Raw genomic sequence first — 27436 nt, forward strand, 5'->3', positions numbered from 1 at the left:
ACAGTTTTATGTACAGTCTCTTTTTCTGAATGAGTGGGGTTCTGTGTATATGCCTGTACATGTAAATATTGTTTACATTTCTACTGTTTTTATACATTTTATTAAAGCCTTTTTATTACCTCAAAGTTTGCTTGTCATGATCTGTAACGGAAAGCAAGGTTACTAACGCTGGATTATAAAAATTGCAATTTTTAAAACAATTACTGACCACCTATAGCATTAAAAGGAATTTCTTCATTTCATTTACAAATGCTATCTAAGTCAGTGTGGCCTTCCACAGAATTGTGCAGGTTGCATTGCAGGTCACTCTCTGTAACGGAAAGGGCCAAACCGCCATCTAGTGGTGGGACTGGGCTTCTGCCCCTGTGGTAAAATGAAGTGGAATTAAAAGAATCTTTCAGAGAGGGGTGTTCAAGATTTTTTTTTTTTTTTTTTTTTTTTTTTTTTTTTGTGTTTATATACTTTTTTTTATAGTAAATATGAGGAGGAGGAAGTGTGCACGCAGTGTAACTCCTAGGTTAAATGTGAGGGGTGTGTTTAGTTACTGTAAAGCTCTTGTTCAGTGTTGAGGGTGAGTGTGTCTCCATGGAAACGCTGAACAGAGGGAAGTGTGCGCAGTTGGCACGGATTACAGAGTGATTCAGGTTAATGACTCCCACTGAACTGAGTGTGTAAATATGAAGAGGACACTGAAGAGTGTGTAAGAGTGTTAACACCAAGTGTTGTGCTTGACATTTCCAGAATGCAAAGAGGAGGAGTTCCAGGTGAGTTCAGCCCTCTGCAGTGACTGAGCTTCAACAGGTCTGTAGTTTGTTTTGTTTTTTAACCCTGTTTTCCTCACCGATCTGCGCAATTTACTGAACCTTATTTTCCCAGATCTGCCTGCAATAACAAGCGAGAATTTTGTGAGTAGTCGATCTTCTACGGAGTTTTCTCCTCAGCTTTTTAACTCTCCCCTCTTCGTCGTAATGGTGCTTGCCCCTACTGTTTGTGTGTGGTTGTGTTTTAGGAGGATCGCCTGTACTCAGACTCCGTGTTGGTGGAGTTTCTCAATGAGTTTCTGCTGCTGCCGGTGAGTGACCACATGCTAGCTCCCGTATACCAGTGTTTTCATGGTCTGACTCTCATACAGCTCACAGTCGATCACAAGCTCTGCGTGATGGGGTTGTGCAAGATCAGTGATATTTCTAGGGGCTAGAGGGGTATAAACCCAGCATTGAGCTCCTCGTGAATTGTTTTTTTTTTTTTGTTGCCAAAATCAAGGATATTAAAGTGTTTGTCCTGCTTTTGTTGGAGTAACTGTCTCTAGTGTCCAGGGAAGGCTGTATACTAGATTCTGGAGCATTGCTGTGAAGTGTGAGGGGGTGAGGTCAGGTCATGCTAGGTGATCGCCACTCCTCCCCAACTCATCCCAGAATAATTGAATGGAGCACCATCATTCCAGAGAGCACAGGTCCACAGCTCAATGCTGGGGGGCTTTATACCCCTCTAAACCATGCCTGGCTTTAGCCATGGTGCCGATAGGTTCATGTTTATCTGCTCCAGAGAGTCCTATTCTATTGGCAATAGTTCTCTACAGGGACTAGACAAGCTGTGTGTGTGTGTTTTCATCTTTTTCAGCAATAGGTTCAACCAGGGGCGCCGTTGGAGGTTGGGACGATTTTAGGGGCCTGTGACTAAAAGGGGTATTTTGTAGAATTGTTAGTTTGGCCCAATGGGGCTCAAAATCCATGGCATCAAAAATTAATTATGCAGTAATGTAATGTATCAGGTTATTTGGTTAATGCTGCCATGTCCCAACTTTTCACTCCCGTCTAATATTTCTTTTCTTTTTCTTTTTTTTAAACCTATGGCTAGTGTGTTTCACCTGAACAGACGGACACGAGTATTATATTCCACATTGATATGTCCGTTTGACAGCAGTCTCGACAATGCCTGAGGTGTTTATTTATTTATTTATTTAATTTGTATTTTTGAATCCTTTGTAAGTCGTTCCTGGAGCCTGTCAGGTATAACAGGCACAGAGGTGTGTTTGAGGTGGGTGTAGATGCAGCTGAGAGCCTCTCTGCACAGATCACAGCTCAACTGAGCGAACTGAAGGAAAAAAGAGCTGATCCCACATGGTTTCCAACAAAGCCTTTAACAGACAACAGCTACACAGTCTCAGTAAGTTAAACCTGCACCAGCAGCTGCTAATGTAATATTCTTTTGTATGTCTAAAGCATGTTTTTCTTTCTAAATAGTGCTTTTGTGTCAATGAATAAATGTATAAATGTAGATGTACTTTAATCACCAAGACTTTATTTATTTATTTATTTATTTATTTGTTTGTTGGTTGGTTGGTAGTGTTTAGATCCAGTCCAGGCCATGCAGTGGATCAGAGCAGAGAGACTGCCCTTTTTCCTCCAAAGCGATTATTATTTTGAATACAGGTCGGACAGAAAATATTGTCAATGAACTTTTAACTGGTTGAACTTTCGACATCAGAATTTTCTCATTTCAGTCTGTGTGAAAATCTTGCGTTCTTCCACAGATTGGCCTATTGTCTGAGTCAGATGACCGTTCCAAAATGGACAGAGGAAGCTTTATTCAGTCGCTTAGTTACATCTCCTCAGCAGGAGGTACCCACAGCTCTCTAAATGACTGACTTGGTGTCTTAATGCATGCTGTTGATTATTAAACTTTGTTTTGGGGTTCCTTTACTAGTGTGCCATAACTTCTCTCAGCATGGGAAACTTGGACAGGAGCAGTGTCTGCAGCTTCCAATACACACAGTGTTCAGCCGTCAGCTGTGGCCTTACAGAGGGTACAAGAAGAAGGGCAACCCAGCCTCGAACAGACAGTATTGCTTTGGGGGGTTTTGTCGTTGTGTCTTTATTAAACACTGTGTGATTAAAATGTCTTTGACTCTTAAACTGTTTAGGAAAGTTAAGAAACTTGTTGGGAATATGGTTGATTCTAGTAAGACTCTATGTTGTATCTCTCTGTCTTTAACTATCGCTCTTCAGTCCATGATTCTGTGGAGGCTAAAGTGAGCCAAATGGGACAGCACCTGACCCAGCTTTGCAGAGCACAGAGTCCTTCAAATCCATGTGGCATTAATGAGCTCAGTACCACCACAGTCCATGGCTCACCTGCCTCTCAGACAATTCTTCCAGAGGAGCATAACATGTCTCATCCTGCTCAGGATTCGGTCATGAAGGCTTCTGCCTCCACTGCCCTCTCTGGACTGGAGCAGGCCACAGGGACAAGAGTTAACCGTGGTGTTCATGTCAATAGGCAGGTCTTTCTGGACTTTAAGAGGTTTTTACGAGGCCGGACTGGAGAGAGGGTGCTAAATCTGTGGATGGACATAGAGCGCCTAAAAACTCTTCATAACCTAGAAGCCACGAACAGGTATTACACCTGCCAGTAAGCGTTTTCCTTCACTTTCTATAAATCCATTTATTTTTCATGCTATCATGTGAGATTTGCTTTTACCCTCTATCTGTGGAAGCTTTCTTCTCAAGTCAGATTTAGACTGAATGTAGATCTGTGTTAAGGCATTTAGTTTGGATGAAAAACCAGTACCTGCCAGGCACAAGCTCCACAGCGTTGAGTGTGGAGTTCCTCTCCAGATTGGATCTTATCAGCACCCTCTCCTGGACGGAGAACAGACTGCGCCTTGTTCAGCCACTTCTTACCGAGGTTATACTCTTCTACTGGTAAGCTTCAGAGTCACAACCACTCTAATCATCTAAACACCAGCTAATCATCTTTCGATTGGTAATTATACTGTTCCTGTATACCTATTATCAGTATGCAATCTGGTCCTGAGGATGCATTCACATTTCACCATGTGTGAAGCAAAACGCTGAAAGAACCCAAACAAATGACACCCACAAAAATTTCCAGTCGGATCCTTTTGGTCATTTTTGCTCACAGCACTTGGCACAAAACAGATTTGTCCCATTTTAACACCCGAAATATTTCCAAATATGTTCTGTCGTGTGTCCTAGGGGGCAGAGTTTTATGTTCCACACACAGACTGAAATGAGATGCAAAAAACAGACTTTCTTGTGGCCCTGCTGGGATTGCCAGTTGTCTCAACTAGACTCCTGCCCCGTCCGTCCCAACCCTTCACCTCTGCACCCTACATACTACTCCACATCACAAACCCCCACTGTGGTATGACACCTACAAACAGTTATCTAGTGGGCATCTTATGATTGAATACCCTACCCTGTCTTTGTTTCTGACTAGGCTTGAGTAAAACAAAGGCTTGAAATATGTCACAATATATGACAGTTTATCTTTAGGAATTCAGTACTAGTATAATATATACATATATATTAATGTACATAATGTCTACATGTGTAAGCAGAAGAGGTATGGGTATATATTCACAGGATGGCAGCTACTGCAGTGAGATGGAGAGGATGGTGCAAGTTTTGTGTGTAGAGTCCAAGACCGGGTTCTTCTTCACACACTTCTGTGAAAACTCAGGGAACCAGGTATACTACCTTGTTGAAATGAATGAAGACTTGCAATAAATGATGTTCAGCAGTAAGACTGTACCTTATCGCCTCTGTCATAAAAAACCTTGAATCTCTATCACATTGAACTCCATTGAAGGTTAAGATGTTTTTTTCCTCCCTTCTCCTTAAAGTTGTTCTCCTGTTTGGGATATACAATGTTTGTGCATGAAGGTGACAATGTGTGCCCTTCTTTCCAGCTATGGGCAAATGCTGTTCAATTCTGCAGAGAGCTGCAGGAGTACCGTCAGCTGTTTTACCAGCCTGCATTGGATCCCTACAGAGTACAGCAGAAGGCCCAGGTACAAATCTAATCTAAGAACTGATTTTTTAAATTAAATTAAATTAAATTAAATTAGATCTAATCTAAACACAATCAATTTTAATCTAATATATCGAATCTAATATAATTCCAACCTTACCCTAACATACAACCTAATGTAATCCTAATCTAACCCCAACCATCCCTTCATTTTATACTAAAGTTGACCCTAATATGATCTTGATCTTAATCTAACCTCACCCTAATCCTAACCCTAGGAGTTCTGACCTTTATCTAATCTATTCCCAACTATTCTAATCTAACCCACCTCTACAACTCAACTGTTTCTCTTTTACTCACTACAGCATCTACTTCTATACCCTACCAACTCATCCAACCAACCACTCTAACCACAGAAATTGTCACTGTTAAGCATCAGTCTTGCACTTGAGCAGGAAAACATAACCTCTTAATCTTCAGTGGAAGTTAATGTTAAATAATTATGTCATTTGTTTAGTTCTGTTCTTGCTGCTGTACAGGTTTTGGCTGTAGGACATTATATATCTCTCTTTTGTAGCTGCTGTATGTTACCTACATGTGCAGCTGGAGAGCTGTGAGGAGTGTGGGTGTGGAGGAACAGTGCAGGCAGCATATTTTTACCCATTTGAGTCACCCGTTTGAAGAGCTGTTTGACCAAGCAGAGGAGCACGCACACTCCCTTCTACTGGAGCCATGGACACTACTGACCCAGCAGGACACAGACACATTTCACAGAGTAGGACACTGTATATATCTATATATCTCTCTTGATACTTAAAGCACACTGACCAATAATATGTCTCATTAAAAGGTCTAAAGTTTGACCGTATTGCCAGGGGGTCATGACTTTGAATCCTGATTATACCACAAGTGCATGAGATGACAACTGGTGCTGTTCGAAGAAGCATAAGTCAATTTTCTCTCCCTTTTCGTACTAGTTTAAAACTGTGAAACATGGAAACATGTAGAACATCGAAAATATAAATGATTTCAAAATATGTTGAACATAAAAATATAATTATTTTAGAAGTGTTAGATGCCTAAAAAAGGCTTAACAGTGTCCCAGATCGACTGTCTGTCTTTACACTGATCTCCAGTCAGTTACTTTGTGACACTCCTCAACTCAACCCCATTATGCCAAGTGGAATCCAGTTAGTGTCCTGTATTTCTTTCCTTTTATCTCTCCTATTATCTCTCCTGACTTGCAATTGGGTAAAAGAGAGATTTTAGAAGTGTGTTTTATGTTCATGACTGGGAATGAAAGGTGGATCTAAAGCATAGTTGTGTTCACCTGCTAGAGATATTTTCTTAAATGCCCATTTAACTGGGTGTAATGATGCAACTTATGAAAGTCCAGGAAAAATAAATGTATTGATGTGCGTTTTTTTACCTTTCTAAAATTATTTTTATATTTATTTGGATATTGTGATATTTGATTTTTTTGGTGTGTGTTTTGGTTATTTTAGTCTTTGGATTTTCTTTGTGTATGCATGCAGGTGGCTATGTGGGAGGAGAAACGTTTTGTGGAGTCTGAGCTCTTTATGACACTACAGGACCTATACACACAGACACAGTGCCGACAGCAGCAGGTAACGCTGTAGCTGGGGTGGGGGGGCATCAAACTTTATACTAGACACTGTTTGTAAGTCAGCTTAAAAGAGGACTGGCTTACTGACATAGTTTAGTATTTACCCTGTTTCTGTATTAGTGCCTGCACTGGATGCTGATTTTGTTTACACTCCATCTGTTTAGTGTGCACAAGACTACAGGCCTCCTCCACCATCAGCAAAGAGCGCTAAAGAGTTAGACCCATGGGCTCAAGTACCACATCAATTCCGCCGCCACCGCATGGGCTTTTTGCTTCGGAATCGAGTGGAACTTCAGCACTTTCTGTCCTTTCTGGAGGAGAACTCTGCTAGGTGCACTTACACTTACACATCAACTGTGCAATACACAGTTAATGTAGTCACTTATCTGGGGTTATTGTGATAAGTTATATTTAAATGTGTGTGTGTGTGTGTGTGTGCATAGTATGGACCTGCTGTGCTGGTTGGATATTGAGCAGTTGAAAAGAATCCCAGATGACATGGCAGCAAGGGAGGAGAAGTGCCAGAACATTAGAAATCAATACCTCAACCGGAAATATATGTTTGGGCCCAGCAGCCCTGCAAACAAACAGCAACAGACTGAGGTAACAAACATTCACACACAAAAAAACACAACTTTTACCCTGACAGGCTCCTATGCAAATGGACACAAAGCATGTTTGTTCTTGGTGGTGGCACTCTTTGGTCCGGTTGATTGTCCGGTTGATGTTGAGTGGAGGTAAAAGCAGCGGATCCACCAACATCAATGCTGCAGTTTTTTTATACCCCATCCCCTATTAATTCAGTTTGCCAACAAACAACACTACATGTTTCACAAGCTCTAGCACTGCAGTTTTTGCATAATATCCCAATAAGTCTATAGCGATGTACTCTTGCTTGTATTTTAAAGGGGGGCCGCTTCATTGTCTCTGTTGGTAAGTCAGTCCCTTAGACTGGCCAGTTTTTAATTATTTAGACACTCCTAATTTAACTCACCTGATTGAGTTCATCAAAATTTCAGGAGCATCTGAATGTGAGAATCAGGAGGATATGATGAGAGCGGCAGTAAATCTGCAGGAGAATCAAGCAAAACAAACAGATCACTGTTACGCCACTGTCACCTTCTGCCTGTCTCTAAATTAGTTACGTAACAGGAGAAGAAAAAAGGTTTCTTCTGTGTAAAATATTTTATTTTAAGTCAGTTCGGACCTGCTGTGTTATATAATAGTCTTTTGATAGTTATGTGCAGTATTTCAGAATAAGTGTGTATGTGTATGTGTGTGTGTAGCTGCTGCATCTTGCTGGTGGCTGGGCGCGTTTGCAGTGTGAGCCTTTCTCTATGTCTATGCTGTCCGAAATTCAGTCTCTGGTCAGAAACCGTATTGAAAGAAAATGGTTGCCATTGTTCTTCTCCAGTGAAGAGTTCATCACTCGCCAGAAACTACAGGTGAGTCTGATCCCATCAGAGCCTTGCCCCACTGATGAGTCTGATCCAGTCAGAGCTCTGCTTATAAGTGAATAGATGGCAACTAATGAAATGTAGTTCATGGTGATGTAAAGCTTGCTTGAGTGCAGACAGGGACACTGGTGTTTCAGCAGCTTTTGGTTAATGGCAGGCCAATGCTGGTTCTTAGGTTGTTCCTTCCAGCTGAGCTCTGACCTCTGCAATGTGACTTCCCCAAAACGTATCTAAGAAATCACTCTAAGAGATCCTATCTCCATCTGCACTGAGCTTTTTGGACTTTTCCATTGTACTGTGTGTTGGTCAATCCAATGAATGCTATGAAACAAACCGTTTTTATGTAGGCAAAGAGAATTCAGCATACATCATGATCACTAACAGGAAGTTAAGAGGCATTGGCCATATATATATATATATATATATATATATATGTCATTTTATAATAATATTAATATAATATATAATGAATACAATATATAGAATTATGTATTTCTTTTTTTTTTTTTTAACCCTGTGTTGATTTGGGAGTATTTCCTTATACTTTCTACTCTGATAATACTTCAATGTAACTGTATTTATAATCAAATAAGTGTTGCATACTAATACTACTGTTTGTATCATTAATGCAGTTTATTACCTTCAAATGCACAAATGAGTGCTTAGGCCTGTATGTTTTGTGAAATCCTGAAATCCTTCCACCATGCTACTTGTACATCATGGAGTGTCGTATACTGTGCACTTGGAAAGGGCATTACACCTGTTCTAAATACTACACCTGTTTTAAACATTACACCTACTAATGACCCTCTCCACTGCTCATGTAGCAACATGTAACAACACCTTCCTCATTAGTTAATGATCCGCCTCTGTACTTTACCTCAGTAATAATGTCATGTTAGTGGAAGGACAGCAAGGAAGGAAAAGAGGGAGAGGTACTGCCTGTCTTGTAACACGAGTACAAGCGTATTAAATACTACCGCTAGCACTCATTAAGTCCTTCATCCAGTTCCCATGTTCTTGCAGGCTGAGCTTGGGGATGTGGTGAAAGAGCAGAAGAGGAAGGTATGGAAGGTGGGTCAAGCTCCTCCTCACTGCCCTCTTCTCACAAACCAGATTGATGCTCTCTGTGTTCCCGTTATTTCACACTCTCTGTGGTCATGCAGCAGGTGGACGGAGGGCTGGTGAACTTGTCTAAGGAGGCTTTGGCCCTGCGCACAGCATTGTACAACCCCGTCACTCGCCTTCACTTCCGCCTCTTTCTCTCACTGAGAGGCGAGCTGCTGGAGAATGACCTGCTTTTCTGGCTGGAGGTGCAGAGATACAAGGTGAGAGCAGCCTTTATCCTAAACCTGAACTCTAAACCAAACCTCATGGTAGAGATGACCTCCTTCTTCTCCACAAGGTTCTCACAGCCTTTGTGTTAGCTTGGTGCTAACATATTACTAGATACCCAGGCCTTACATAAAAGCAGCATTATCGTATGCATGAGTCTTTACTTTTTTGGCCTGAGCTGACAGCCTAGATCTTATTGTCACAGCTCACTACTGATTTCACCTGCATGTTTGTCTGCATGTCTGATTAATGACTTCCCCAAGTTTAATTGTATATTCAGTTGCTTTCACATAGCCTACACATGCAAACCTTGTGTCTCCTTGTAAGGTACAATTTGGTAAATTTAGCTTTTCTGTGATTCTTCTTAATGCTTTATATTTGAATTCTTTTTAACTCTGATCTCCTGGACCCTACTGTCTATCTAATGTAATTTAACGTTGTGTGTAGGATTTGTGTCACTCTCACAGTGATGAGGCGACAGTACAGCAGAAAGTCTCCACCATCATCAGCTGCTTCATCGACTCTTGCTTTGCCCCCAGTGTTCAGATCCACATTCCCCCTGAACAGGCTCAGCTCATCCTGCAGACGAGAAACACCCTTGGCCCCTACGTATTCAGAGAAGCTCAGGTACATCTAGGCAATAATTAATACACACACATACACACACACACACCATACACACTATATACATACTGTATAAATATTAAATAAAATGAAATAATTGTATGCATTAACAGTGCATGTTTGAGGTGTTAAGACAATCATACTGCTGATCTGTTCAAGGACTGAACCTTGAGCAAATGCTCAGAGCAATGGAGCTTTAGCAGGAAGAAGCTGTGGAGCTGTTCAGTAACAGGTTACTCAGTAGCAGGACAGTTAGTAGAGTTAGATATGTGTTGCTGTATCTTGTAAACTTGTATCTCCATTTTTTTAGATGTGAATCTGGCAGTTATTCTTTACATTGCTTTATCCAATATAAATGCTCCAGAATGACTTGGAATGACTTTCATTGAATGTTAAGAAGGTTTTTTCCTTCTCTGATAAATTTCCTGTTTTGGAAATACAAGGTTTTATGTGACAGCAATTATCTGTTTCTAGAGTAGAAAATGTTTTAAAATTGCTGTTTTTGTATTAATTATTAACCTAGTATATTACACTGGATCAGAACTAGCCTTTTGCTTTTTTCTCAGGGTTCAAAATGCTAATCTGACTATTAAGCATTAGTAAAAGCATGTAGTAAATGATGTGAGGAACCTTGATTTTATTGACTGAATTCATCCAATCATTTTATGTTTAGTAACCTTTTTAACCAAACTCAGGATTCAGCAATGGTATGCATATTTTTTCCAGTTTACATATAGTTTGTGTGTGTGTGTGTAGATGTGTGTGTTTGGTGAGCTGCTGAAACATTGGCCAGCGTTTGTGGAATTCAGGAGGAGTGTGTCTGAGGAGGAGATTGTGCCTGAGCTGGAAAAGCAGAGAAGCAGAGAGAGGGAGAAGCGGAAGAGAAAAGAGGGGGATCAGCAGGATGATGGCATACCAGCGGTAATGCCATACTGTGCTCATACATACACACACTCCTCAACTAGCTGTTTGACATTCACTGTCTGTTAGGGTGGTATCTAGAAAAGTTGTGTGTGTAAGTGTCTGCGTGTGTGTGTACTTGGTAAATCCCAACCCCTTTCATATAGGTGCTACAGGGGGAACGGAGGAGTGTGATAGAGGGGCTGATAGAAGAGGCCAGTATGTATGGAGGAGGAGTGGAGGAAGAGACTGAGGAGTGTGAGAGTGTGGAGGATGCAGGACAAAAGGTCAGAGCTCTGTTTAGCACTTCAGTGGACTGGGTACATGCAAAACCAAGGGCTTAATGTCTGCATACAGATGTCCCAGCTAACCTACAATACCACTGGTCACATTTGGGGGTCTGTCAAGAGATTTTCAACACAGATGTTTAATTTGTATTTTTAGAAGATTATTACATAATTGCACAGTTATTCACATAATGCGGTACATAACACTGAGTGGGGCTGCCCTTTGCTCTCTGAAGAGCCTTTCTTCCGCAAGATCTTGAACATTCATTCTCCAGAATTTCTGGAGAATGCTGACATGATTGCAATATACAATTCTTACAGATTTTCCAGGAGCACTGACTCATACTCCATTCTACCACTTCCCAAAGGTGTTCTGGTGATTGGGAAGGTTCCTGAGAAACACATGGTCAGCAACAATATTCAAATAGACTATGGCATTTAAGCAATGATTGATTGGTGTTTCCAGGCCCAAATATGCCAAGAAAATATTTCCTGATAAAATATTCCTAATAAAGTGCTCTATGAGTGTAGTTTCACATATAAAATGATTGACAACCATGCGATTAACTTTTTTTTGTTGTTGTTGTTCTCAGCAGTGATGATTACAATGAAAAGGTTAAATAATTTTAAAAGATCATTTTCAGTCAGGATGTGTTTATAGTTAAAGCTCTCGGCTGAATGGCGTGTTTGTGCAAACCCAAGTACCTTTGTTTCAGTTGTCCTGGTCCTACTCCAAGCATCTGGCTGCTTTAGAGAGTAAGGAGACACTGGTCCATTCTGAGGCACTGCAACAGAAGGTAGCAGGTATTATAACTGGATATAGATTCACACACAGGTTCAACTGCAACTGTGGTCCTCCTGAGGCAGTAGCTTCCAACTGCAGATTCACAGACAAAGCCCCGGTTGGGCAGAAGGCCTGTGCTTTTTTTGTTTGTTTTATGTATTTCTGTTAAGATCATACCTTTTAATAATTTAGATCATAACCTTTTTCTCAGTGTATTATCTTTAATCAAATCACACTTTATGGACACCTGCTCATTCATGGTCTCTACTAGATTTTGGAGCATTGCTCTAATTTTAACAAATCCACAAATCAGTGGTGGCTCAGTAGTTAGAGCTCCGGTTTATTAATTACAGGGTTGTGGGTTAAATACACAGGTCGACTAAGGTACAGCTGTTAGTCTTTGAGCAAGCCTCTCTAGGGGGTGCTGTAGCATGGCTGACCCTGTTCTCTGACCCTGGCCTTCTGAGCTAGGATATGCAAAGAGAAGAATTTTATTGTACTGTACAGGTATAAAAGACAAATGCACATTATACGTTACAGTATAAAGACATTATGTTAATCCTAAATGTTTTTAATGTAATTAAATGAACAATAAAACCTCAACCTACAACAGTCAATTCTAATGTAACAACCTGTACCACATATGCTTCATTCATCAGGCTTCATTATTACAATGAGCAAAACAAAAAAGAAGAACTTCTCTATCTCTGGAATATTTTATTTTGAAAAACGTTACTTACACCCAGCCAGGGGCCTCAGTTTCGCCAAGTACAGGGCTTCTGTCCAACCAGTAGCTTTATCCAACCAGAAGCTGCAACTAGATGCCTCTACTTTGAGAACCTCAGTTTTTAGCTAAAATTGGGGGGGGGGGTTACTTATTATTTCTCTACAGTTTCTTCAAAACTCCTGCTGCCTTGTGAATAGTCATTTATTAGTCGTGTAATTTTTATTAAGTTTAAAGGTATGTTTCACTAGAATTTTGAAACTGATCTTCAGCTACAGCAGGATTTAAACATTCTGATCTCACAATATTCCCGAACTTGATTTGGATCAATGACTAATTGCTAATAATGCACAGTAGAGCATATAAGCACAACGTGTGTAAAGCATGCATGTGTGGACAGATCACTGTGCTTCCTGTATTTCTCTCCAGAGTCAAGCTCTGAGCCTAATGTGAGGTCGGGAGGTCACACACACAGTCGGCGCTCATCTACAGTCCCACCACTCAGAACACCCGGGTGTGGTATGAAATTTAAGAGCTGTTTTTTTTTTTTTTTTTTTTTTTTAAATGGCTGAACTTTGAATTGTGAAAGCTGCTTATTTGAGCACTGTAATGCTTCCTCTCTCACGCAGGTCGCAGAGTGCTTGGAGGTAGACCATCAAAAAGAAGTTAAATTAATCTAGTTACATGATGACAGAGAAAATAGGGTATGTTCTGTTTATAATGCATTGAAATGCAAAGTTTACATGAACAGCCAACTGGTTTGTGAGATCAATTCTGAAATAATGTGTTTGTAATGAAATTAAAGTAACAGTACAATTGTGTTTTGCTGTAATGAAGGCTGCATATTTGTCTTATTTGATTACTTCTGGGAGGTTTTGTCAAAGGAAGGCCTTCTGTAAAGGATCTCTCCAAGGACAGGATTTTAATTAATAAAATTATGATATGATATTTCTGTTTGTTAAAAAAAATATTAATAAAGATAATAATTTCTGATCAACTGACCATCTGAGAGCTCTATAGCAAGGAAGGCCTTTAAACCTTCAGATGAACGAAGTGTGGAATTTGCTTTTACATTTTTCATTGATGTACATTTTAAGATTTTAAAATTCTAATAGTTTTCTTTCATGTTCTTTCCTTTTAAAGTTTATTTTTGTTTAAAATTTAAAAAGGTAAACCGTCATATTTTGTATTCCTTACAGATAAATGCACCATATTCCAAGGTTTCCATTTTTATTTGTTTTACTTTTGATCAGTGTGGCTTATAGCTCATAAAAATCTGGTGTCGGTGCACAAAGAGGCATCCAGGACAGGGGCTACACCTGCTGCATTCCTAAAATCAAGCCATTTCTGAACCAGAAACAACGTCAGAAGCGGCTACCCTGGGCTAAAGCGAAAAAGAAGTGGACTGCTGCTCAGTGTTCCAAAATGCTCTTTTCAGAGGAAAGTTCATTTTGTATATAATTTGGAAATCATGGTCCTGAGTCTGAAAGGAGAGGTGAGAGAGACAGAGGTGTCTGAGGTCTAGTGCGATGTTTCCCGCAGGCTGTGATGGTTTGGGGTACCATGTCACTTGCTGCAAAGTCAATGCAGTTGTCTACCAGAAGATTTTAGAGCACTTGATGCTTCTGTCTACTGACCAGTTTTATGGAGAAGCAGATTTCCTTTTCCAGCAGGGGATAACATCTGCCCACAGTGCCAAAACTGCTACCTAGTGGATTGCTGACCAACTCTCTGGACCTGAACCCTGTGGAGAATCTATGGGGTACTGTCAAGAGAAACATGAGAGACACCCGACCCAAGCAATACAGACAAGCTGCAGGCCACTATCAAAGCAACCTGGGCTTCAATAACATCTCAGCAGTGCCACAAGCTGGGTGCCTCCATGCCACGCTGCATTTATGCAGTAATATGTGGTAAAAGACCCCCAACCAATTATTGAGTATAAATGAACATACTTGTCAGAAGTTAGACATTCCTGTATTGTACATGCTGTTGTGTTTAATCTTATTAATATTCCAATAATCTTCATTTCTGAATATTCTAATTTGCGTTACGTTATTTCTGCTGTAGCTCGAGGCCACACTGATCAAAAGTCAAACAAAAAAGGCTTAAAATGTCATATTCCATTCACTGAACATACAGACGGTTTACCTTTTTGAATTAACTAAGGAACAAATATTGTATACCCTAATTTCACAATATTGTCATTTATGGGCTGTAATATTATTGTAATATATTCTGGCCCAGGTTTCCAACCCAAGTGTTGTTGGAATTCCCCACTCTAGTGGTGGTTTGAGGTTCACTGTAGTCTAGAGAATCTAATGATTTCTGTGCTGTACAGACAGAAATAGCTTCTCTCATTCATCCTCCATAATGACTCTGATGGTGGCATCAAACTGGGTTAATCTCAAACTCTTATCATGCTGGGAGATCAATGGGAGTTAATTATGCAGAAAATGTCCTCTCTGGAGGAAGGAAGAAAGCCCGAAACATGGAGATGAATATCCAAACAGATGGAGAGTCTGAAAGAGGGAGAACGGGGTGCTGTATAAAGGGTTTCTATACAGAGAGTAAGTGGAAATACACACAATTACGCAATCTGTACGTGAAGCTCTTTGAGACTGGTAAGTATCCAGTTCTAAAAGTAAGATTAATAATGTGCATGTCTCTTTTATGATGATCAGTCCGTCTTAAGAAAACTGGACGGCTGAAGACTGGAAGAACATAACCTGGTTTGATGAATCTTGTTTTTTTGTTGAGGCTCACAAATGTTAGGGTAAGAGTAAGAATTTGGGGCGAACGGCTTCCAGAGTTTATGGACCAACCCTACCTTGTCTTAACGGTCCAGGCTGGTGGAGTTAGTGTAGAGGTGTGGGACGTGTCTTCTTGGCACATTTTGAGCCTGTTTATGCCAAGCACATGATTTGCAGCATCAAAGTGCTCCTGGAATTGTGTGATGCAATCATGTCAACGTGGACCTGAATTTCAAAGGACTGCTTGGAACGTTGGACTCCATGCAATTACAATTTGCAAAAGAAGCCTGACTTCATATTAGGATGTATCCCTATTAAGAGCTTCTTTTCCTCTGAACTTTGACAAAAGTACTATTTTTTAACCTGATTATTTCAGTTAACATTAGTACACACAAGGGCCTTTAGGTTGGGGCTGAATTTGATGTCAGCATGTTGGGTTTGTTTGGAGTTGTTTGGAGAACATGTCTGAGTTTCCTGGGAGTCTTTCTTGCTGCCACTAACAGCTGTAACCAAGCGGCTGGCAACTACCACTTACTCTGCCATTGGTTGACTGATACCTGCCACTGAAGCTGCTACAAACCAATTGGCACCTGCCACTGGCTGACTGGTAGCTGCTACTGAAGCTGCCACTGGTTGGTTACCAGCTGCTACTAAAGCTGCCACTGGATGATTGGCAGCTGTAATTCTGCTTGAAGGTAACTGTCAAAAGAAAGTTCTTCAGTTTTAACTTATGGACTTGACTGAATGTCTGGTCCATTTTCACATGCATGGCGGCCCTGAAGTGCAGGCTCGTTTTACTAGATGCAGTTGGTGAAAAGTAACAGGTTTTACAGTGGTGGTTAAATTGGAATTAACAGTTAACGATGCTAAACAGCAGCCAGTGAGTCTTTTGGTGACTGTTATACACTGGTGAATAACAAAGTCTCAAAAAGCCGGGAAAAATGACATACCTCTGATAAGAATAACCCACTGCATAAGAAATGTGGATTAAATAAAAATAGAGAGACCTTTCTCAAACCCTTTACTTACTGAAAAACAGCACAAACATGGCTCTGAGGCTGAATGTGTTTAGTCGACTGGCAACTGCCTCTCAAGCTGCCACTGGCGGATGTTTCGGTTGCTGTGATGCTGAAAAATGTCTTATGAACGTTAGTTTTGCCTGTTTTTGACTAGGAGTTTGTACGAGCCCATTTGGGAGTAGTTTGCTGGTTGTAAATCGAGTGTAAATACCCTGCATATCTGAAAAAGAGGCACACTGGTGTGTAGTAGTGAGCTTAGCCACACCTCTGTTTAGATTCACCTCTTTTCCTGGACCTCTCTCGTAAGGGACGTTTTATATGTCTCTGGTTTCACTTTGGTTTTAAGAAAGCCTTTGGGCCTAAAGTATTGGGCCTTTATCGGCTTCTGAAATGAAACACGCTTTCTAATATACATATAAACGAGTTAAAAGACACTGCTGTCTCATCCCTCCTAGCGGATCTCAGATCAGGTGTTCCATCTAATAATGGGACGGTAGAGGGCGCGGTTTCGCGCTCTGTTCACAGGCGCATGAGGTGCAAAAAGTCATGGAAAGTCACGGCACCAGCTGAAATCTATCAGTTATTAGAAAGCAATCCAGTCACAACCCTGTGCAAATTAACTAACATCAGCTGCTTCAACTGATGGCCTATAAAAAGGTGTCTCATTACCAAGGTGCCACACAAGAAACAGCTCATGGTCTAATCAGTGAGCTCTCTGAAGACCTTTGTAACCTTACTGTTGCAAAACATACAGATGGTGTTGGTTACAGAAGAACTTCTCTGCTACTGGAAGGTTCCAGTGAGCACTGTTGGGGACATAATCCAGAAGCGGAAAGAACATCATTTCACCATTAACCTGCCAAGACCAGGTGCTCCCCGCAAGATTTCAGACAGAAGAGTGAAAAGAATGATCAGAAGAGTTGCCCGAGAGCCAAGGACCACCTGTGGAGAGCTACAGAAAGACCTGGAATCAGCAGGTACAATAGTTTCAAAGAAAATAATAAGTAATGCACTCAGCCTCCATGGCCTGCGTGCACGCTCACCACGCAAGACTCCACTGCTGAAGAAAAAAGCATGTCGCATTTAAAGTTCAGCTCAACAACATTTAGACAAGCCTGGGAAATACTGGGAGAATAAGGTCTGGTCAGATGAGAACTTATATGAGAGATATATAAAAATATAAACTGGTCAGATGACTATTTGCCATAATACACACCATGTTTGAAGGTCAAAAGGCACTGCATTTCGCCACAAAAACACCACACCAACAGTGCAGTTTGGAGGTGGGAACATCATGGTGTGGGGCTGTTTTTCAGCTTCCGGCACTGGCACGCTTCATTAAATTAAAGGAAGAATGAATGGACAAATGTTCCGAGACATTCTTGATAAAAAAATCTGCTGCCATCTACCAGGATGATGAAGATGAAACGAGGGTGGGCATTTCAGCAAGACAATGAATTCAAACACATAGCCAAGGAAACTCTCAACCGGTTTCAGAGAAAGAAAATAAAGCTGCTAGAACGGCCCAGCCAATCACCTGACCTGAATCCAGTTGAAAATCTATGGAAGGAACTGAAGCACAGAGTTCATAATAGGCGCCCACAGAGCCTTCAGGATTAGACGAGTGTTTGTGTGGAAGAACGGGCCAAAATCACACCTAAGCAATGCATGCGACTAGTTTCTCCATACAGGAAGGGGTCTTGAAGCTGTCATACCCAACAAAGGCTTTTGTAGGAAGTATTAAATAAATTTCAGTAAGTATGTTCAATACTGAAATAATGTATAGTCTAATAATGTCATTTCTCATTATTACACATAACTTAAATTATGGACATTGGTTTGATTTCTTTGCACGTGTGGATTGAATGGGTTGTCATCTAGTGAGAATTGCATGTCAATAGCACCTTTAGAAATGATATATGTATGTATGTATGTATGTATGTATGTGTGTATGTATGTATGTATGTATGTATGTATATGTGTGTGTATGTGTAAAAATGGTGATACAGTAAAGAAACACAGTGATGAATAACAGTGAACTGTTGCTGTGGATAATGAATGCTGGGATGTAACTTCATTCACAGAAAAAAGTGCAGGGCTCATTTTACCAGAACTGTTTCCATGGTTACAACCACAGAACCATTTGCCATGGATGGACGTAGGACTGTGGCTGGTGAATGGACCTCCCTAATGAGCTCACGAATAAAGGTGAAATACATACTCAGCTTGGATTTATCTTGCATTCAGATGCTGGAAATAGGTCATTGATGCTTGTGCCAATACAAGACAAGACAATACCAAAACAAGACAGAAACAGGAGAGAGAATGCATGTTTTTTTTTATACATGGTTTTTAATTCCATAGAAACCGCAGCATCTGAGCAGATGCTGCAAACCGTGTCCGAGGCGTTCTAGAGCTTGGGGTGGTCAGGTCAGGACAAGCAACATTCTCTAAGCGAGGAACAAATACACACTCGCACATGAACTAGTTAGTGTTGCTGCATGAACGGCAAACACACATACATACACAGAGTAGTGGTATAGGCCAGCATTGTGGAACACTGACAGTTTGTTTACAGAGCTTGCAGCAGCCCTACTGAGACACACACACACACACACACACACACACACACAGTCTTGCAGTCGATATTCTAGGGTAGACAGTCCTGCTTCCTGGCCTGCCAACCCTTCCATACAGCAGATAGAAAATATAGATTTTAATGCTCCTAATACAATACATTCTCTAGTTCAAGACTGATAAATATACGTCTGCCACTCCAAAATATATACAAAGATCCATGCGTCCACCAAATACGTATAGTACAATAAATAGTCAAAACATCAATAAAGCATTAAAATGGACAGTTTCTCGACATTAACAGGTTGAGTAGTAGAGGAAACGGCGATAGGCAGCATTCAGAAACTAACTGTTGGGCTGGAGAGTCACAGAGGTGGAAACGAGAGCTACTTTAAAATGGTCAACTAGGACTCGAGGCTTCTGCTGGAGCGGTCAGCTCATTCAGCTGGCTATGATCTCACAGATCTGCATCACATTTCCTAGGAAACATTTGAGTAGTCAAATAAGTGTTAGCCAGGTGAACACTCTCAGAATAAAAGTGGCATAGCGAAGCTTTCATTAACGACCTATATCCTACAGGCTTAAGCAGAGGAACTAGTTCTTTTTAGACTATATCGCTGAAAACCCCTTCTGCATCTCCATTTCTGTCCGTTTTTAGTAGTTGCCCTGTACACTGTGAGTAATTCTGAATAAATGGACCAGGAGAAATGCTCTAAAGGATTTGGAATCTCTTTTTTTTTTTTACACTAACATCCATTCAAAGTTAACATTTTTGCTTTCTCCTGTAAAGTCACCATTATGGAGATGCATGTTTTTCATTGGACAGGTTTGTAAGTAATGCCTTTGTTTAGAATTTGCATTTCTGTTGGCAATGGAAGCATGATGGTACTTATCTTCATTTAGTACTCAACTATTTCCCTATAATACAAATATATAATGATGTAAACTGGCCAAACTGCTTTTAAGTTACAAGAATTAGGAATTCCAGTCTGGAGAAAAACCTGTGTTCCCTGTAAAAGCTTAACAAAGTTATAGCAACGTGTGAACATGGCATTTATGAGGTTTGCTGAATTACAAGCTAAAAGACTTAAGCTGACTTGCTTGCCTCCTCCATTAGATAAAAACTAACTTATGCCACAGACCAGAGTTCAGCTGTGCTGCTCTGGTACAGCAGGTGGCAGCATTGCAAAAACACTGGCATTGCACCTGGTCCAGACAACACACCACCATAAAGGAAAACAGATCACACAGCATGATCAATACAAGCCCAGATGTGAAGAACTGAGCAGACAGTAGCTCTGCACACACTGCATTTCCACTCCATGGGTGAGCTGGGCTTCTTCTTGAACAAGCTTCACTGATCTTTCTGATCCCCATGGACATTTATGTTCACTCCCTTTGGAGAGAAGAGGTGAGATGATGGGGGTTGAAGCTGTGAAAGGTCTAAATAAGATGGAGTTATCTTTGTGCTTAATGTGAGACTGAACTATACTTTATTCCTAAACTTGGATTAATGTCTCGAGTTTGTGCTCTGAGAGGTGGCTGGTTGTTTATTTTCTTTTCTTAAAAGTTTCTATTTTATTCCACTTCTTTAAAAAAGATTTCAGTCGCCTGTAGTCTGGGTTCTCGCCATGTGTCAGCTGAAAACCAGTACACAAGTATTAGCATGCTATAAAGACCCTCAGCATTACAGCTGTGGAGTAGCGGAACAGCAGTTTCTGGAGCGATACGGCTCCATCCAGTCATTACATTCAGGCCAGGTTGGAGTGGCGTTTGTGATCCAGAACTAATCATCCAGCATCATTAGCTGACCTCACTAATGCTCCCGTGGCTAAATGCAGTCAAATATTAACAGCAATGTTCCAACCTATTCTAGTGTAAAAGCCTGCCCAGAGTAGAGGCTGTTACTGCAATGGGGGTTGGGCAAGCTCCCTATTACCCTTGATTGAAGTCAAAATGAAGGAGCGCCATAGTTTATGGTGTATGGTAGATTCATATGATCTTAGGATTTAGTAATGAACCATACTGTTAAAACCAGGTGACAAAAATATCAGAAACACCTGGAAGGTGACTCGACTTTGACTACTGTTCAAGAAGAAGGAGAGAACCGGGTGGGAGAATAAGGAGAAGGGAGAGAACAGGGTAGGAGATAAAAGCGAGACGAAAAGCTAGAAAAGCAGCAGGGCGGGAGAGAAAGAGAAGGGAACGTTTAAGATGAGCCCAGTTTGGCCCTGTGGCAGCCGGTTGCTAGGATACTGTGCGAGAGTGCACAAAAAGCACCTCTTTGAGGCTCTGTGCCTTTTCATCACGAACACCCCAACCACCTCCCTCTCACAGGGGCACCCCGACACCACCCCCCATCCCAGCAGGAGCTGCGCGCTTCATGGGGAACTGGGGCAAGTATGTCTGCGCTTACCTGCACTGTCACTGTTGAAGACTACGTCAAGCTTTCCTAGTGCAATCAACAGCAGCGACGACATGCCAAAGCTGTTACTAGCACATGTGCATGTTCAGCTTTCACTCTAAAAGTCTCATTCTGAGGGTGCTAGCTGCAGTGCATAAGGAGTAGAGGTCTGCAGTGTCTATAGTGTCCCAATACTCGTAGTTCTAATCTTTTTATAGGGGTTGTGGTTTCTACTGCTTTATTAAAATCGCTTTGAGAGACCATGAATCATAAAAGTACAATAAAAAGCAAATGTTTCCAATGTAATGGATTGTGGTGCACAATTCACATCCGGTCTTGAAATCGGTGCACGGTTACACTCCTGCTCTATAAGCTGAGCGGCTACGCATTAAAGGCTTCCCAAGGTTGACTAAAAGCATTCCCTTTTTCTCCAGGACTCGCCCGTCCATCAAAGCTTTGTTTAACCGGAAACAATTTCGGAAAGGCCGAGCGTGTCCTGTTGAAGTGTTGCCAAATCCAGGCCCCTTCAGTCCCCGGGCCTTTCGAAGTGCCCCACCACCCCCATCACCTCAACCTCCTCACCCAACATGTTTGTTGCAAATGCTGCCTAGGAAGAAGGGAAGAGATACTCACACACAACAGCAGTACTAGCGTACATACACATGTCAAACTTTTCCAGTTGTAACATATTTATCCCCATAGTTTCAAGTTTTTAACCTGTTTTTTTTGTACAGTTTTGTATTGTTAAGAAACAAGCAAAAAATAACAGCAACAAGACTGCAGCTTTGTCATCCTGGGACTGTTATACCGGGGGTACAACCTCACATGAACCAAAGTGGGACACAGTAAAAAAAATAAACAACAAAACCTATATTTCAGTTACAGACATTATCACCCTATCCGCATAATTGCATTAATACAGCAGTTGTAGATGAACCAGAAGGTGGACACAGCGATTTGTGAATAGAACTTGTTTGGAACTGACAGAAAACTATTTAAAGAGACCACCGACTGTTAAGACTTTTGTCCAGTGTCCAATGCTATTAGATACTGACAAATAAACCAGTGGAAATGTTTTGTTTACTGTAAATAAAAACAGGGCATAATAAAAGGGCCAGAATAAAAAGACAGTAATCATTAAAGTTGTCTTCTTGGGTAATGTCAGACTTAAGCTAAAGCAGGAAATGCTTAATGATGTATTCAAATTAAATTAGACCTTGTTTACACCTGGTCACTTCATGCATCTGGATAAGGCCAAGCCACATAACCGCAAGTGTAAATGTATTGAAACCAGACACAAAACCGAACGCTCAAACCACTTTAGGACGCATTTGAGCCACATGTTGTAGCAGTGTAAATGCATTTGTCTCACCAAAATGCATTCAACAATCAACCCCCTCCCGGTACAACAAAACACCAGTTACAATTGCTGCGCAACAAGCCAATTTCCCTATGACTACGATCTAATCAGGATACAATTCAGACTCTAGTAAAGTGAACGAGGTGTAAACAGGGTTCACTGCAGTTTTATATAGCATAGTTTAGATTCTTAAATAATTCAAAAAGGTTGTGTCAAATGTGAAGAACCTACAACAACTTTATGTAACTTTATGTAAAGGTTTTTCATACTCACACATCTCTATTACAAACATGGTTCCTTATGGAACCAAAGCAGGTTCATCTACGGTATCGCTCACAGAACCAGTTGAAGCAGCTTTATTCATAAGAGTGTACTGGACATGTCCGCTTTTTTACAGTGTACAGTTCTTAACAGTATAGGCTCTCTTTAAGACCCTTCTCTTTCTCACATAATTTGGAGAATTTGACTAAATCTGTCCCATTTCTAAAGAAATAATGCCCTACATAGTTCTTGCTCTGTTTATAAAAGTGTGCACCACTCCGAGACAAACGTCTCAGGACAACACAGATACGCTCAAGATGATATCATTCACTTAATGTTTTAGGCTGGGATATCTCTATTCCATTTATAATGTTTCTAGTGCATCTATTACCTGTGAATGAACACCAACAAATATCCACACCTCTAGAGGGGGCTTGCTGAAGGCTGTTTTGACGATAGTCACTCATGTTTGCACTGTGCTGATAACTCCGATACGTCCTGAATCACCTATAGGCACAAACTGGATTAGCTCTCAAGTACTTCATTTTCTCCCGATTTTAAACCTCAGCCTCGGGAAGACTATTTTAGCCTTTAGAAAATACTCAGGTCATTTAAGAGAAGTGAGGATGAAGTGGGCCTATAGGGACATTTCATTAAATAGAAAGCCAAGTTAATGGAGGCTGCAGTACGAAGCCAATTTAAAAGGCCCATAATGAGGGGCCGGCAAAATAAATCACTTGGAAGAAAAAAAAAAAACCCAAAACACAGTTTAAGATTATTGCAGAAACATAGGAACATTTAGCCCAGATAAACATGTCAAACGTGACATGATTAACATTCTCATTTAGTGCCTGGAGCAGAACGAATGTGAAGAAATAAGAGAGGAAGGTGAAAGGTCTGGCCGCCTAGGACGCTTGAGATTAATGGGAATAGTATGCAGGCAATCAGCAACAAATATTTAAAGAAAAAACAATCTAACGTCTTTCAGAGGATACAATTTTTGGGGAGTATTTCGTAATTTTAACCACAGATATCAGATTTTTTTTTACATATTACAGGGAAGCGTACCGTTTATTTGTAGAGGCTTACAAATGCAGTAAAATGAATAAGATGCAGAAACTTCATCTCAGTAGCTCACTGTGGCCAAGGCGTTCTGCTCTCCTGGAGTTCGATAAATGCTTCATTAAACATCGGTTTGAATTATCAGCTGAATCCAAGTATTGATCCGACGCTGATTTTCTTGGGCAGACTCATACAGTCAGTAAGTGTATGAATTAACAGCACTGAAACAGGTGCACTTATTTAAAGGGAGATGGGGGAAGGAGGGCAGATTTGGTCACACACTTTAACAGTAGTGTCACAGTGGAAGTGCTGCACTCCTCTTGGAGAAGTGTATACTCAAAGGCCTCTCTGTTCCGCTCTGACAATACGCACAGTTCCTGATTCAGTGTGAAACATCCCAAAAAAAAAAAAGTAAACAAAAAATTAAATAAATAAGTCTATATTACACATAGCATGTATAAAAATGTATGTAGTTATATACAGCAGGTGTTCTTTTCACAGGCAGTTACAAAAAAATACAGATGTATTTTGATTTAACAAAATGTCGACACAAATTTCTCTGATTTCTGTGACAAACTTGGCCATAAAGCTACTATAACAGCACGATTGAGCTGTCGTAACAGTTTACAGTAGTCCTAATGAGTTATGAGACACCAGTATGAATCCTGGCTAACAGTTCCGTCGAAACTCATTAGCATCGTTGTTGTCAGTCTTATGCTTCTTAAAGTTCTTGTCAATTATTATACCACTGGTTATGACAGCCAGGTACCACCCTGTTATACCAGCCGTGCGATGGCTAAAGTAATATGTTACCTACACTGACAGGACATCAGACAATGGATGACGATACAGTGAACACTTGAGCTGTGTAATACCTCATCAACACTTAACAAAACAATAAAAAAAGACTGAAATAAAAATCAATCTTTTGGCTTGTAGGTCAATTGAGAACTGTGCGTAACTGATCATGAATGACGTTGAAAAAGTTCTGCACTCAATCAAAAAGGTAATTTGGGAATATCTTCAGGTCAATATGGTACACTGGCTTATACCACCATCTAGCACCTCTTGCATGTTTTGAATAGGTTTTGGTATAGAGATTTTTAAGCTTATAACTGGATCTCACTGCATCTAGCCCTCAAGAATGTGTACCTCCAGTAAAATGAAAGGTTGCTAGAAATATCAATAAGCCAACTGGGGCCCATCATCAGACCTGGCTAGGACACATAAACCTAGTTCATGTAGATGAAACTATGAAAAACTATGGAGCGCAAATCAGCTGTGTTTTAAATTGACTTTTGAGGGTTTTGTCCACTCATTGAACACCAGCGATTTTGCCCTGTAAACAAACTGTATTACTACTGTTTTCTGCCATGTAACAGGTACCAATGGGATAAGACTCATGAGTGTGTTAAGTCAATAACTAAGAATGAATAGGGATATTTACTGATTTACTGAAGTACTTTAAGATTGCCCAAGTCATAACGATAGCAATTGTTCCCGTCCTTGCGGTAACAGTGCAGGCCGCATGCATGCCAGACCACTTACGCAGGACTAAACGGAGGCCACTGCTGAACGACTTGTGTCCACGGATGCATTGTACATTCTCACACAGGCATGCAAGAATAGGCAGGCGCTGCATCGCACACTGAATCTAGCAGGCTCGCAGACAAGCTGGCGGACACTGAGCCTGGTATAAGAGCTGAAAAACACAGTCAGTGCCTCCAACCTAAAGCTACAAAGAAGAGCAGACTCACAAGTTAGCTTGTGTGCATTACACCAGCTTACACCGCTGGATAAAAGCTACTCCCTTGTATTTCAGGCATACAAGGGCATCTAGGCAGATTTATTGCAAATTTGACCAGAGGGAAGTTCCTCTTTAAAAGGCCTACCAGCCAAACTATTGATTTTTAGGCTTTTTGTACTGTTCTACTCACACATAAACAGTACACCCGCTCACACCGACTCACACTCGCGTGCGCACACACATACAGTACATATACACAGGACAGTAGTACTCAAGCCCATTGGGTTTGGACATTCATTTCCATGCAGGAAGGACAGAGCCATGTTTGTCATGGCTAAATGTGTTCCTGGAGTGGTATTCTCCAGTGAGCTGATCAGTTTTCTCTCACTCATCCTCCATGAATCCAGTGTGATTTCATCTAGAAGCAGTGCCATTCAGAGAAAGTCCAGAAAGTATATTGCTGTTTACTCTCCATAATGTGCTTTCCTTGTACTGGCTTCCCAGCAAAACAAGCAACTGGACTTGCCAGTAAGCATCAACTCAAAAGAATGCAGCAGGCCTTGTTTTGCTTTATTCCCTCCACTCCTCAAGGGAACGAACTTTCCCCCTCATTTCCAATGAACCCCATTCAACAGGTTCATTCAGCCATCTCTCAAACAGCTCTAGCAGTACAGGGACATTCTGCTGCGTCGCATGGCCTCACTAATCAGGTAAGCGGGACTGACTTCAGGTTCCTCTGTCATTACTACGATGTTCTGCCATTCGCCACACTGGTTGGACTTTTTAATCGTGTCCACCACGCACAGCGCATACAGACAATCCTCAAAAGTGGCGGCCATGGTGAGCGGCCGCCCGTCCCAGGTCCTCCGGTCGTCCTGGTCCTGGAAGGCTTGCCGTACAGCCTGGACCATGCAGATGGTGCCTGTGAGATAAGGTGAGGGGATGTCGCTGAAGGCCTTGTCAGGCAGGGAGGCGTTGCCCAAAGGCGTGCAATCCTTGAGCAGGAGCTCACGTCCGCCCTCGCCGCTGTTCTTTTGGCCGTACAAATCCGTGCCACTCACCGTGAGGCGGCCATCCGTGCCCACCACAACCACCTCCTGCCGGAACTCGCCAGGCACGTTGAAGTTGAGTGTCACTGTGCAGCAGGCGCCTCCTTCCAGAACCATCTGAAAGGTGCAGAAGTCGTCGCTGGTGATCTGCCTGATGCCCTTGATGTGGTCGGTCTGTTTGACGAAGGTCTTCAGGAAGCCGTGCACCTTGGCGGCACGCCGGCCAGTTAGAAACGTGAGCAAGTCGATGATGTAACTGCCCACCGAGTGAAGCCCTCCACCACCCATCAGGTCATCGCAACTCCAGTTGTACTTCTTGCCCAAGAGGCTGCCGCCGTGAACCTGTGCCTCACACACCAGCAGCTCTCCCACGTAGCCCTCTTCTAGCAGCTCCTTCATGCGCACAAAGGCTGGGAGGAAGCGCAGGACGTTTCCCATGATGCTCAGCAGCTTGGGGTAGTACTGGGCTGCTGACATCATGCGAAAGGCATCCAGCGGCGTGGCCGTGCGGTCGCAAATGACATTCTTGCCGATGCCTTGAAGAGAGAAAGAGAAGGAACACAGTTAGTCGAGAACATCCACATTACTCTACAGATGCAAACAATAACCACACCAAGCAACACAACCACAGCAGAAAAGAATTACTCATGTTCTCTGACCAAGCAAAGAAGGTCAACCTGGCATTAGTTC

The 27436-nt window shown here is 41.5% G+C and overlaps 2 protein-coding genes across 7 annotated transcripts in view; one reads left to right on the forward strand and one right to left on the reverse strand.

The window, feature by feature from the left end:
* Nucleotides 1-607: 607 nt before the first annotated feature.
* On the forward strand, nt 608-13428 carry LOC140556262 (regulator of G-protein signaling 22). Of its 6 annotated transcripts, XM_072679950.1 has the most exons (26): nt 608-644; nt 742-764; nt 877-905; nt 1010-1072; nt 1990-2166; nt 2347-2432; nt 2534-2621; nt 2707-2806; nt 3009-3411; nt 3543-3704; nt 3999-4167; nt 4389-4493; nt 4715-4816; nt 5354-5551; nt 6312-6404; nt 6568-6734; nt 6847-7006; nt 7690-7848; nt 8887-8934; nt 9027-9188; nt 9643-9822; nt 10576-10740; nt 10887-11006; nt 11723-11810; nt 12944-13033; nt 13144-13428. In XM_072679950.1, the coding sequence occupies exons 2-26, from the start codon at nt 743-745 to the stop codon at nt 13182-13184; spliced, it is 3177 nt and encodes a 1058-aa protein (XP_072536051.1). In that variant the 5' UTR covers nt 608-644; nt 742; the 3' UTR covers nt 13185-13428. The 6 variants fall into 6 exon arrangements, 5 of the variants coding, with proteins under 5 accessions (XP_072536051.1, XP_072536050.1, XP_072536054.1 ...); XM_072679949.1 differs by lacking the exon at nt 608-644 and having other exon boundaries at nt 656-764; XM_072679953.1 differs by lacking the exon at nt 608-644 and having other exon boundaries at nt 656-764; nt 12944-13028.
* Nucleotides 13429-18622: 5194 nt separating this feature from the next.
* gfod1 (glucose-fructose oxidoreductase domain containing 1) overlaps nt 18623-27436 on the reverse strand; it is a 36574-nt gene continuing 27760 nt past the window's right edge. The window contains exon 2 of the mRNA XM_072679955.1: nt 18623-27282. Coding sequence (XP_072536056.1) covers nt 26360-27282 — 923 coding nt within the window. The 3' untranslated portion in view covers nt 18623-26359. The remainder of the gene's footprint in view (nt 27283-27436) is intronic.

This window comes from Salminus brasiliensis, chromosome 5 (genome assembly GCF_030463535.1).
Source record: "Salminus brasiliensis chromosome 5, fSalBra1.hap2, whole genome shotgun sequence".
Classification (NCBI taxonomy): domain Eukaryota; kingdom Metazoa; phylum Chordata; class Actinopteri; order Characiformes; family Bryconidae; genus Salminus; species Salminus brasiliensis.

Bases quoted from the DNA above. Each gene is read 5' to 3' on its own strand.
- LOC140556262 (XM_072679950.1), top strand. From the start codon at position 743: ATGCAAAGAGGAGGAGTTCCAG. The intron at 765-876 runs GTGAGTTCAGCC...TTATTTTCCCAG, and splicing joins GCAAAGAGGAGGAGTTCCAG to ATCTGCCTGCAATAACAAGC. The intron at 8,935-9,026 runs GTGGGTCAAGCT...GTGGTCATGCAG, and splicing joins AGAAGAGGAAGGTATGGAAG to CAGGTGGACGGAGGGCTGGT.